The sequence below is a fragment of the Heterocephalus glaber genome, unplaced genomic scaffold (assembly GCF_053883595.1).
Source record: "Heterocephalus glaber isolate CG9 unplaced genomic scaffold, H.glaber_assembly_v1.0 deba00001532, whole genome shotgun sequence".
Classification (NCBI taxonomy): Eukaryota; Metazoa; Chordata; class Mammalia; order Rodentia; family Bathyergidae; genus Heterocephalus; species Heterocephalus glaber.
In genome coordinates, this window is record NW_028258330.1 from 29234726 (window position 1) to 29248522 (window position 13797).

The 13797-nt window shown below is 36.7% G+C and overlaps 1 protein-coding gene across 7 annotated transcripts in view; it reads left to right on the forward strand.

Moving 5' to 3' along the window:
* The window catches only part of Ralgapb (Ral GTPase activating protein non-catalytic subunit beta), a 100369-nt gene that overhangs the window by 6320 nt on the left and 80252 nt on the right, over nt 1-13797 (forward strand). For 6 of the 7 annotated variants that reach the window (XR_015442033.1, XM_004867777.4, XM_004867779.4 and 3 more), the window contains 2 exons: nt 11192-11407; nt 12311-12513. Coding sequence is in view for 6 of the 7 variants with exons in the window: in XM_004867777.4 (XP_004867834.1) it covers nt 11222-11407; nt 12311-12513 (389 nt within the window). In the remaining variant the exon portion in view is untranslated. Of the gene's footprint in view, nt 1-1992; nt 2203-11191; nt 11408-12310; nt 12514-13797 lie in introns of those variants that run through there. The other variant, XM_087188984.1, reaches the window with a different exon arrangement.

Below are 13797 nucleotides of genomic sequence, written 5' to 3' on the forward strand. Positions count from 1 at the left end.
CACTCCACCATAGCCATGCTTGCAGCCATACACACTTACACCCACTCTATACACAGAGGGGGCTACAGTAGCCCTGAAACCACACCTAGAATCCTGGAATGTTTCTGGTTTGGTACCCAGCAGATGGTTCATGGCAGATGGGATTATCAAGGGGGCGAGTCCTCTGCACTTGTGCTGATTAGTCACCTCATAGAAAACTATGTGCTTTTTTTTGACAGATTTGTCATGGGTATCTGGAATTCTTTTAGGCACAGGGTATAAGAAGTGACTTCAATGTTGTAGGCATGGTCCATTTTAACATCATAAGCCTTCTTGTTGCAGAAGAAAACAGGTGAACTGAGTCCCCAGGTGTCTATCTTCTTGGGTGTTCGTGTCTGTTTTGATCTGCATCCCGTGTCTGCAGGTGGGCAAATTTGCACTCACCTTCCTTCGTTGCAAAGTCCCTGTTCACATGTGACATAGCCTGCCTACAGTTTTTACTTAATTATTTTCAAATGTACAGTCCTGGCACTTGAAGTCCTTCAAAATTGATCAGTGTTTACCTTTAAAATCTTACCACCTTCTACATATAGCTTTCTCTCCCTGCCATTCTTTGTGTCTAGTTTCTGGTGCTTTTTTTTTTGGTACTGGAGATTGAACTCAGGACCTTCGCTTATGAGGCAGGTGCTGCCTAAATCCCCAGCCCTCTGGTGCTTTTTTTTCTACTTAAGCAAATGTCCTTCCTCTTACATATTTCTTTTTTTTCTTCTACCTTTCCCCTTCTTACTCTCTTTTCCACTCGATTTTCTTACATCCATCACAGTTGTAAATGGTGTCTAGTTTATATGCCTTGTATCTTTAGTCTTCCCTGATCTTACCTTATTGTTTTCAAGCTCATTCTTTTTTTTTTGGTACCCGGGATCAAACTCTGGTCCTTGCGATTGCACTTGTGCTTGCGAGGCAGGCAGTGGAACCACTGAGCTAAATCCCCGGCTCCTCTTCTTCTTTTTTAAAATTAGTGCATGTTTGTAGTACATAATAGTTTCATTTGTCATGGTAAGTTGGTATAGGTACCATAACACATCTTAATTCTTTTTTCATCTTCCCCTCCCCTTTCAAGGTCATTCTTTGAATCAAAAGGTCATTCAATCAAAAATATTCTTTTTCTTCTGGGCTTCTATGATTGCTCACAGTTTTTTAAAAAGTCACCTTTAATAACACTTTAATGTTCTTACTCATGTTGTAGGTTTTTTTGTAAATATTAATCTTCTCAGTTAAACTACAGACTCACTGAAATGAGGAACCAAGTCTTTTAGTCATCTCCTTCATGGTCTTAACAATGTGTATTGTGCATGGCAGATGGTTAATAACTATTGAATAAGTCAGCTTGGTGGGTTTCTGTCAGTGTCTGAATGTTCACATGTATAATCAGGATGGTGACATATACTTACCAATTCTATGACATGGAGACTTATTAATACAAACCTATTACATCATATTGTACCAACAGTTCCACCACTCAGTTAAAATGACTCATTTCTCTGTGATCCTTCTAATCTGAACTGTGTTTATCTAGTTGTAATCATGATATATTATGTTTTCTCCTTCATTTTAATGGCTATCATTTACTGATTGCTTACTATGGTCTAGAGGATGTTTCAGATTTCCTACATTTGTGATTGTGTAATCATCACCATAACACTGAAATAGGCTACAGTTAGCTCTTTTTATAGATGAAGATGAGACAAAGAGGTGGAGTAATATATTTTTATATCCAGATTGTAGATAGTGGAGTTGGGATTTGAATCTAAGAAGATTAGTTCCAGAGTCCTCTTTAACTGCTCACATATATTTTCATCCTTCTATGTAATCTCAATGTTTAATGGCTACATAATAGTATATGGTTTTACTGTGTCCTAATTATGAAGTTATCCCACTATTAGCAGATAGTTAAATTATACTCACTTCCCCATGCTATATATAATACGACAGTGAACATCTGTGCATATTTTATTTTAAGTTGTTTTATAGGATAAATGTAACTGATCTTACTGGGTCAAGTCACCTGGTATTACTGTCCTGCAGTGTATTGGCAGAACATCGATGCTATCCTTGATTGAAGAGTTAAAGAAATGGCATATCATCCCGATAGACTCAAACTCCCACATTTACTGAGGAAGAACAAAGGCAGTGTGTCCTGCTGAGCACAGAGGTTTGTCTCAGGTTAGTTAGCAAAACATGATGACAGTTTGGCTGAATTATTAACTTTTTTTTTCTTGGTACCAGGGATCGAACTCAGGACCTTGCACTTGTGAGGCAGGTGTGGCACCACTGAGCTAAATCCCTAGCCCTACCCTACTAAATCTTATTACACTACACTCTGCCTTCATCCTTTTTTTCTTCATAGCAATAAAAGTGAAGCAAAATGAAAGTTACTGAACCTCCATAGTTGGGTTTTGAACTCAGATACTGCATCAAAGTGGATGAGGGTGACTTTCAAGGCCTTCGTTATACCTTCCAGTATAGTTGTATCTAAGTGTTTTTTACTGAAATACTGATTTTATTTTCAGGCCAGTGATAGCTCATGTATCCATGTAAGCCTCTTCTCCCTCTGCAAGGATCATGTGGATTCCGTTACCAAAACTAGTGTATACTTTTATCTCTGGTCAGAGGCTTAACCATAGATGAGTTCCCTTTAAGTCCGCACATTTTTTTAAACCTGAATTTAGTTGCCAATATTTAAAGAGTAGTAGACGTCACAGAAATGTACAAATTTTCTTGTGTATCTTGAAAAATGGGTTATCTGTCAATGTTGGGGCTATATTCCTTGAAGGTGCTAGCCAGTCAGAGCCGAGTAGTAGCTGTGGTCTTTAAACAGAGCCTGTATACCCTAGTTAGTCATAATGCCCACCCTACCCACTGCAGTACTTATTACATTTGGTTCTTACAATGGTAGTTTTCAGTCTTGTCTGGTTTTTAATCCTGAAATTAGTGGACAGTGTATAACTTATCAACACAGAATTTTAAGTCAGGGAAATTCTTTAACGGATGAAAAACATAAATTACTGCCTTTCCAGTAAGATTGGTATTTCAAAAAATTACTTAGGAACCACTAGGCAACAGGGCACAATGAAATAGGAGCTTCTATGTATAAATGAGAAGTAAGACAATATTATGACATGTTTTTCTTATATTTGACATGTTGAAGTAAGGGCCAAATAAGTATACATGTAGCTCCTCTGATTGTGTTCCTGACAACAGTTTGGTATTAGTGACTCATACCATGAGTTGCATGACCATGGTGATGTGATTTTTCTAGAGTGGTGAGCAATCTTGGAATGGTAAGATTCTAAACAAGAAAGTACAGTGTTTATTTACTTGATTAACAGAATTGTATTACCAGAAAATGTAATATATTAAAAAACAAGGCATATTTTGTATTTATATGGAAAATGGAGTTGAATTTTTAGGCTTAGACACTTCAGAACACAATAAACTTCTGGCAGATGTCCATGTGAGGTGTAGCATAATTGTCCATTGTGCAGGACTGTATCATACATTGCAAGATGTCTAGATTCCTGACTCTGCCCATAAATACCAGCAGTCCACCCCAATCATTGCGTTAATCAAAGCACACTTAATATTTCTACAGTGCCCCTTGGAGGACAGTTTTTATGTAGAAAATTATGACCCTAAACTTTTGAGTTCATTATTATTTCCTAAACAGAGTTGAGTTCTATCACTTTAGGTACAAATACTACCTAATTATTGCTTTACTTTGTTTCTTTAATTTCTGCATGTTTGTTTCCAATGTTTATTTTATTTTTTTATTTTTTTGGTACAGGATCGAACTTGGGTCCTTGCGCTTGCGCAGCAGGCGGTGAAACCCCTGAGCCAAATCCCTGGCCCTCCAATGTTTATTTTCCCTTCATTGTTTTCTTTTCTGTTTCTTTTTTTTTGATGCTGGGGATTGAACTCCGGTCCTTGGGCTTGTGCAGCAGGCGGTGAAACCACTGAGCTAAATCCCTGGCCTTCATTGTTTTCTTAATATGCCAGTGATTATAATGTAGTCTTTGTCTTGATGTTTTTTGTCTGTTTTTATTTTTTTAAAATTTAGCATCTTTTTTCTGTTACTATACACATTATATTTTAGTTCAGCTGCTTTTTTTTTTTTTTTGGTGACAGGGTCTCACTATGTAGTCTAGGCTGGCCTCGGACTAGTAGTGATCCTCCTACCACAACCACTCAAGTGCTGGGATCACAGGTGTGCGCTATCATGCCCAGCTTTAGTTCAGCTTTTGTATCCTTTCTACTTTACATAGTTGTTTTTTTTTCTGACAGGAATCAAACTCAGGACCTCATGTTTGCCAGGCAGGCACTGTTCCTGTGAGCTACATCCCCATCCTACTTTACATATTTCTTAAAAACATTTATTTCATTTTACATTTAGACAATGAAAATTTCTTGGACTTAACAACTTTAAAAAGTTTAAAGAAAGGATTTAGGAGCTATTACACCTATTTTGATTGGTCTTTCATATTGTTTTTGGAAGAGTGATACTCCTTCAGAATTGGGAATGATGGCAGCTGTTTCTTAGAAATGCATATTCCCAGGCTCCAGCTCTATCCTGTAGAACCAAGATTTTCAGAGATAGGGCCTGGAATCTGCTTTTCAATTACGGTCCCCTAGATACTTCTTATATGTATGAGAGAGTTTGAGAGCTGGTTTGTTTTGTAATTTATTTTTTGTTTTTTGCCTTTTTAAAGCTTTTTTTTTTGGCTGGTCATGGTGGTGCATGCCTGTTATCTCAACTACTCAGTAGAACGAAGTCAGACAATCATAAGTTTGAGTTGAGCCTGGGCAATTTATTGAGACCCTGCCTCAGATGAAAAATTTTAAAAAGGGTTAAAAATGTTGCTTACTGGTAGAGGGGCCTGGGTTTAGTGCCCAATACTGTAGAAAACAAACAAAAACAAAAAAATTTTTTTTCCTCCAATATGTTTGGAACAGACATTAAATATGAAACAGTCTTTTAATATTTGGAAATAATCTTTTGTTTTTACTAATACTAATTAACTTAATGGAAGTTGACATTTTTAAGTTTTTATTTGTTTGTTTGTTTGTTTTTGGTACCAGGGATCGAACTTGGGACTTGCAAGGCAGGCGCCAGAATCACTGAGCTAAATCCCTGGCCCTTTCAGTTTTTATTTGTATATGGCCTAAAATTGTGGACATACTTCAGTAGAATAAAGAGAACACCTGCTGATGTCTTTCTTTTCTCATTGGTAAACCTTAACATTCTCAAACATTTATTTAGTATCCATCCAGTTTATGTCGGGGACTATTCCAAGATTCAAGAAGTGAGGTTTCCAGTCAGAAAAGCTGATATTCTTGTGGTGAAGGTTTCTGTACGTGGCTAACGAACTATCTAATATGAAACTTTACCTGAATAGTGTGTAATAGACACTCAGAGCTGGGAGGAACTTGTTTGAGGAGTGAAGAACAGTTTTAGCAAAGGGACATTATTTGAGCTGGGCCTTAAAAGATGAATACTTCATAAGGTGGATCATGGCTTTTGGGTCAGTGGTAGTAGCATGAGCAGTTACTTAGGGTGTAAAGAATTTGTTGACTTTGAGCAATCATCAGTAGTCTTTCGTGGTCAGAGCTTGGGGTGTTTGTGGGAAGGTAGCAATAAAAGATTAGGCTGAGAAGGTAGTATATTAGAATTTCAGTTAAAATCCTAGCAAGGTTTTATTTACTGTTAAGTGTTTTGAGTTAGATAAAATCTTACATTTTATATAGAAAAATAAATGTGAGGCATAGCCAGTTAAGTTTTGAAAAAGAACAGTGAGGTTAGATGGGACTTCCTTTCCAGATATTAAAAAATTCAATAAGCCTCTGAAATCAAATAATTGTATCATTGGCATAGTTGAACAGAATAGATTCATAGAGTCCAATATAATTGAGAATTTAATGTAGTACAAAATTGATAGTTTAGTGGGATAAGAATTCATTTTTTTTGAGACAAGGTCTCACTGTGTAGTTTAGGCTGGGATTGAACTCAATACGTCACTCAGGCTGGCCTCAAACCTGCAGAGATCCTCCAGCCTCAGCCTCCCGAGTGCTGGGAAGGGATATATATTTAATAGATGATTGCATAACCGTGTATCTAGAAGAAAATAAAATGGGACCTTTCCTATGCCATTTACAGAAGTTAAATTCCAGGTAAATACAAAGTTTAAGTGTGAGGGTGCCAGGGATTTAGGTCATTGGTTCCGGCGACTGCCTCACAAGCACAAGGTCCCAAGTTCGATCCCCGATACCAAAAAAAAAAAAAAAACAAAGTTTAAGTGTGAGAAATTAAATACTTTTTATCTTACAGGAAAATTTAGGAGACTCTTTATACTCATTAGGATTATTGTATTAGCTTTCCATTGGTTGGACTGACTTACACAACTGAAAGGAGGAAAGATTTATTGTGGCTCACAGTTTCAGAGGTTTTGGTCTATGGGCAACTGGCTCCAAGGCAGAGGCAATATGGTGGAAGGATGTCATGAGGAAAGCTGCTGTCTTCAAGGCATTTGGGAAACAGAGATGGAAAGAGCCAGAGAAAGAGATACCCTTCAGAGGCCTAACCCCAGTGACCTAATGCCTCTAACCAAGCCCCATCTCCTTATAGCCTGTTCACCAATTAACTCCTCCACATGTTAAGCTGTTAATGAGATTAATGCCCTCATAATCCAGCTACCTCAGGCATTTAATTCAGTGAAGTTGATAATCAGAATTAGCCATCACAGTTATGTTTTCTAACTTTTAGACCAAGACCCGTAATTAGAAATGTACATTTTAACCCATAACATATGCATATATAAAAAATAAAACAAGTTTTACAGAACATTGCTTACCTTTACTATACAGGATGGCCTTATTCCATTAAAAACAGAAGTATGACCCATCACATACATACATTTATTTATTTTTGTTTGTTTTATTAGTACATATTTGCAATAATGCAGTTTACAATCATCTTCAAGAGTCGTACATGTACATTAGTACAGCTTGGTTCTTTTTTTGAAATTGCCTTCTCTCTGGCCTCCCTCCCTTGTTTTCTAAATCCCCTTCCCCCATTTTCATTGTTGTTGATATTATTAATCTTATCTCATGTTTATGACATATGATGTTTATATTCGTTGAAGTTATTAGGTTTCTCTATATGGCATGACTTTATTCTACTTTTTTCCTTTCCTTTTCCCCTCCCCTCTCCTCTTACCTATGTTCTCTTGGACCCCTCCCCATTTGTAAGAGATCTATCCTCTTGTCTTCTATCCATCCTTAATTGTGCTCTTTGTACTTTGTTTTACTCAAACGAAAGATACTAAAATGGTATTTAAGCTTGTGTATCTGATTTATTTCACTCAAGATTTTTCTGGTGCATCCATTTTCCTACAAATGTCTCAAATCTGTCCTTTTAGCTGGGTAGTATTCCATTATTCCATTATGTATAGATATCACATTTTCTTTTATTTTCAAATTTTATTTTATTTTTATTTTTTGAGACAGGGTCTTGTTGTGTAGTTCAGGCTGTCTTTGAACTCATGTAACCCATGCTGACCTTGAACTCATGGCAGTCCTCCCAGTTCAGCTTCCTGGATTATAGGTGTGTGCCACCATGCGCAGCAATACCACATTTTCTTTAATCATCTGCTGATGGGTTATATAGGCTCCTTCCAAGATTTAGCTATTATGAATTGAGCTGCTGTAAACATTGGTGTGTATGCATTCCTATAGTATGAGGTCTTCAGCTCTTTGGGGAAGATACTTAGAAGGGGATAGCTGGGTCATACGGAATTTCTGTTTTTAGTTTGAGGAATCTCCATGCTGATTTCCATAATGGTTGTACTAGTTTATATTCCCACCAACATTCCTTTTTCCCTGAAGCTACACCAGCATTTATTTTTTGATTTCTTGATTTCTTTCTGGCTTAAGGTAGAATATTAGTGTTGTTTTAATTTCTATTTCTCTAATGGCCAGGGATGTTGAATATTTTTTCATGTGTTTGTTTGCCTTTGCATTTCTTCCTTCGAGAAGTGTCTGTTCATTTTACTTGCCCATTTCTTGGTTGAGTCTTTTGTTTTAGATGATCTAATTTTTTGAGCTCTTTATATATTCTAGATATTTGTCCTCTGTCAAAGGATTAGCTGACAAAAATTTTTTTCCATTCTGTAGGTTGTCTTTTCACTCTACTAATTGATTCCTTTGCTGTACAGAAGCCTTTTAATTTTATACAGTCCCATTAGTTGATTCTTGCTGTTATTTTTTGTGCAATTGCCATTCTGTTAGGAAATGTTTTCGTACATCTGTGACTTCAAATGTTGTTACTTATTTTATTTTCCAGTTGATTCAGTGCCTCTTTTTTTTTCTTCTTTACTACCATATATCACAGGGTTTATTTGTACAAATAAGGACATTCTCTTAAAAATCCATAGTATTAAAAGCAGGAAATTTAACATTGATATGGTAGTATTACCTAACATAGTCCATAATGTTTGTGTTTTAATGTTTAGATCTTTGAATCATTTTGGTTTTAGTTTGGCGTATGGTAAGAGACACGGGTCTAGTTTCAATCTTTAACAGATACCCAACTTTCCCAGCACTATTTGTTGAATAGGCTATCTTTCCTTCAATATATGCTTTTGGCCCATTTGTCAAAGATCAAATAGCTGAATGTGCTATGGATATTTCTGTGTCTTCTGTTCTGTTCCATTGATCCACATGTTTGGTTTTGTTCCAATACCATGCTGTTTTTATCACTGTTGCTTTGTAGTATAGCTGGAGGTCAGATAATGTGATGCCTCTTGCTTTGCTCTTGTTGCCCAAGATTGCTTTTGCTATTCTGGATCTCTTCTGGTTCCATATGAAATTTAGGATTGTTTTTTCTAGGTCTGTGAAATGTGCTATTGGTATTTTGATTGAATCTGTGTAGCACTTTTGGGAGTATGGCCATTTTGACAATATTAATTCTGCCTATCCAGGCGCAAGGGATATCTTTCCATTTTCTTTTTTTTTTTTTTTTTGGTACCGGAGATCGAACTCGAGACCATGTGCTTGCTAGGCAGGCAGTGGAACCACTGAGCTAAATCCCTGGCCCTCTTTCCATTTTCTGATATCCTCTTCAGTTTCCTTTTTCAGAGTACTATGGTTTTCTTTGTAGAGGTCTCTCATTCTGTTTGTTTGGTTAATACCTAGGTATTTCATTTTTCTTGACATGATACTGTCTTCATAATTTCCTTCTCATTGAGCTCATTATTGGTGTACACAAATGCTATTGATTTTTGTGTGTTGATTTTGTATCCTGCTACATTCCTAAAGTTGTGGGGTTTTCTGTTTGTTTGTTTTTACTCACTATGTAGTTTAGGCTGGCCTTGAACTTACTATATAGCCCTGGCTGGTTTTGAACTTACAGTGATCCTTCTGCCTCAGCCTCCCAAGTGCTGCGATTACAGGCATGCACCACCATTCCCCTCTGGAGTTGGTTATTCTAAGAGTTTTTTGGTGGAATTCTTTGAGTCCTCTATGTAAAATATAAAATACCATGTCATCTGAAAATAATGATAATTTGAGTTCTTCCTTTGCTAAATGTATCCCTTTTTATTTCTTTCTCTTGCCTAATTGCTCTGGCTAATGTTTTGAGTACTATGTTGGATAGAAGTAGTGCTAGTGGACATCCTTTTCTTGTTCCTGATTTTAGAGGGAATGCTTTTAGTTTTACCCCATTTAATATAAAGTTGGCTATTGACTTGTCATAAATAGCTTTTATTAAATTCAGGTATGGTCCTTCTATACCTATTTTTTTCAGAGGTTTTTTTTTTTGGGGGGGGGCTGGAGATCGAACTCAGGACCTTGTGCTTGCAAGGCAGGTGTGGTGCCACTGAGCTAAATCTCCAGCCCTTTTCAGAGTTCTTATCATGAAGGGGTATTGGATTTTAGGGAAAGCTTTTTCTGCATCTTTTATATGATATGTGACCTTGCTTCTGTTTATGTGATGTATTAAATTTATTGATTTGTGTATGTTGAACTATCCTTGCATCTCTGGGATGAAACCTACTTAGTTTGGTCATGATGTATGATCTTTTTTAATGATGAGCTGTATTCTATTCGCTAATATCTTTTTGAGCATTTTTGCATCTGTGCTCTTAAGGTGATAGTCCTATAGTTTTCTTTTTCAGTTGGGTCTTTATTCATTTTGGAATCAGAGTGATGCTGGTTTCCATAAATGAATTTGGAGACACTCCATCCCTTTCAATTTCTTTGAAGAGCTTGAGGAATATAAGTTCTTACAGTAGAGCTTAGAAACCTCAGCCTATGATTTTTTCTTTATTTTCTTATCATGTGGAGACATTTAATCTTTTTACTCAGAGGAAGCATTTTATGACTTCTTTTTGACAAAGCCTAATTTCCAACATCACTACTCTTAGACTTTGGGGCCATTATTGAGTAAAGTAAGGGTTATTTGAACATATGCACTTTGATACCATTCCAGTTGATCCGACAACCAAGATGGCTTCTGAGTGGCCAACAGATGGGTAGTGTATAAAATATGGGTACACCAAACAAAGGGATGATTCATGGCCCAAGTGGATGGGCTGGGATGGGATTGTGCTACTCACAGATGACATAATTTAATATTTATAAATTGTTCATTTCTGGAATTTTCCATTTAACATGTTGGACTTCAGTTGACTACAGGTAACCAACTGAAAAGCAAAACCTTGGATAAAAGGGAATGACAGTACTCAGAAAATGTTGATTGAAAAATATAGGTCTTAGTATAAATGTTTTGTTTCCCTTTCCTCCTTAGGGCACTCCATTCTGTCATTTTTAAATTTTTCCTCTTCTGGAACCATTGAATGGGGCAAGGTTCCTCATTCTATGAGGGTTCCATATCTGATGATTTTAATCCCCTGCACAGTGGGTATCCTCCTCAGCTTTGCTCCAGGACCTCTGAAGGTTCTTTGGGTAGGTCCTCAGACAGCTGCTTCTCTTACCCAATCTCACCATGAAGCCATTTGGGGGCATTCCTAAAACATTTGATTTTTTTTTTTCTTTCTATTTTCTAGAGGCTGTAGGTTTGCAGTCTTTTTTATATTGCCACCTAGGGTAAATCTGTATTTTCATTAATTTAACTTGTATCTGTTTTTTGGTTTTTTTGCAGGTGCCGTTTGGATAGTACTTTAGTGGCACAATGTACTCGGAGTGGAGATCACTGCATTTGGTGATTCAGAATGATCAGGGTCATACCAGTGTGCTGCATAGCTATCCAGAGAGCGTTGGGCGAGAGGTAGCAAATGCAGTGGTCCGCCCTCTTGGGCAGGCCTTAGGTACCTCTTCAGTGGCTGGTAATGAGAGTTTGTTAAAAACTGACAAAGAAGTAAGTGTTCTTTAATTTACTCTATTATGTAAAAATATAAATTTGTTATTGAAGAAGTATTTAATGTTGCCTTTTTAATTGATTTGCACCTATTGTAGTGTGACTTGGCAGGTTTTATCTCATTGGGTTGAGAGCTGGGGCTTGGAGTTTGTGGGGGTTATTAGGAATGGGTCTTACTTTTTTGCTGCTGGGACTTCTTATTAGCCATGCATAATTCTCCATTTGAGCTAAGTGCCCTAAACAGAGACTTGTGTCAGACCCTTTCTCCTGAGCTGTAGGTTCTCTTCTGAGTCCATGTAGGGGTATGTTTGGAAGCCCTCATTCCTGCTCCTAAATATCTCTGACCGGAAGCACATCTTATGTCAAGTTTTAAGGCTACATGTGTGCTGAGTTTGACCTTTCCCATATTTCCATCCCTGACTACCCTTGCATGGCTTACAGGTTTAAGGGTACCAGAGAGTATGGAATGTAATTGAATTTATGTATCTGATTTCTTTTTTTTTTTCTGATTTATTAAGTGATATACGTTCTGGTATGCAAATTGGGTGGAGAAAAATCTGCAGTTTTCTATTTTTGCATCTCTAATACCTATGAAAAATTGAAATGACCTTTTATTTCAGGATGAGGGGTAATAATGTCTAAAGGATAAAAATAAATGCAATCTTAATATGTAAAAATAAGTAATTTATTTTCTTCTGCAATCTTTTGGTTGGGAAATGTTTCACATATCTGATATATGAAAAGTGTGTTCTTTAGAATAAACCTGATATATATTTCGAGGTGAATATACTGTCTTTCAGTTTAGAGGTTTTGGCAATAAAAGATGTTAACATTTTAAATTAGTCTACTGAGATTTATATGGGGATATATAATAATTTCATATGGATTTTTTTGTTTGTTTAGGTAAAATGGACAATGGAAGTAATTTGCTATGGACTGACCCTTCCATTGGATGGAGAGACTGTAAAATATTGTGTTGATGTATATACAGACTGGATTATGGCTTTAGTATTGCCGAAAGATTCTATCCCATTGCCAGTTATTAAAGAACCTAATCTTTATGTTCAAAGTATACTAAAACATTTGCAAAATCTTTTTGTACCAAGGTAAATTACACCTGTCTGTCTAGCCTGTTTCTAGGATCATAATAAAATTTTTATACATGTTACTTTATTATATATAGGAGCTGATTTCATTGCCAGTCCTGTGAATAGTGTCATTATTCAGTTAAAAGAATATAGTAATATGAATAAGGGAGATGGGCTTGTATACTGTTTTCCAGGAGTTTTTAATAAATGTATGTTCATTTTGGTACCAGGGATCAAACTCAGGTCCTTCTGCTTGCGAGGCAGGCGGTGGAACCACTGAGCTAAATCCCCAGCCTGTATGTTCATTTTGTAGGCTTTTGGCTTTACTTCTAAGATCTGATAGCTGTTAGATATTAAAATATGATGATATCTTTCTCTTCTGCTTAAAAAAACACACTTTTGCCCATTATAACTCTTGTCTCTACTTAAGGTAAAGGCAGCTAAGCCTTTTACTTCAAGATGAATCTTTCCTATGAGTGAATGATAACATAGAAATAAGAAAATTTAAACCAGGCATGGTGGTACATGCTTTTAATCCTAGCACCCTGGAGGCTGAGGTAGGAGGATCACAAGTTTGAGCCCAACCTAGCAACATAACATGATCATATCTCAAAATAAAAAATATAAAAGGGCTGGAGATGTAGCCCAATGCAAAGGCCATGGGTTCAATCCCCAGTACCACATGTACAGGCACTCACACACACATACACACACAGAAGGAAAAAAAAAAGCAAACTTGAATTTATTATGAGCAAATGTATGGTAGACCAAAGTATTACTCTTGAAAGTTTGTTACTAATTTTTTCCCCATCTTCTGAGGTAAAAGTCTTAAGTATTATAATGTGCAATATCTGCCTTACTTGTACCAAATATTTTTTCTGATTCTGAAAGAATATTCTGGGCTGGGGATGTAGCTCAATGGTAGAATGTTTACCTAGTGTGCACAAGGCTGTGAATATCACTCCATTACCACCCCACCAAAGAATAATATATCCTTATAATAAATTTTGGAGCCAGGCATGGTACAGACCTATAATCTGAGCACTTGGGAAGCTGAGGCAGGAGGATTGCTGTGAATTTGAGGCCAGTCTGGGGTACATAGTGAGTTCAAGGCCAGCCTGAACGGCATAACCTGAAGTACTACCCTGTGTCAAAAACAAAAACAAATAAATTTTGAGAAATATAGAAAGTGGAGAAGAAAGCATTAATTTCCTGCCTATTCATGAAGATCTGTTTTTTAGGTATGTGTTATGGCTGGGAAAGAGTTGATGACCATTTCCTTCTTTTGGAAAGTTCTGGTTA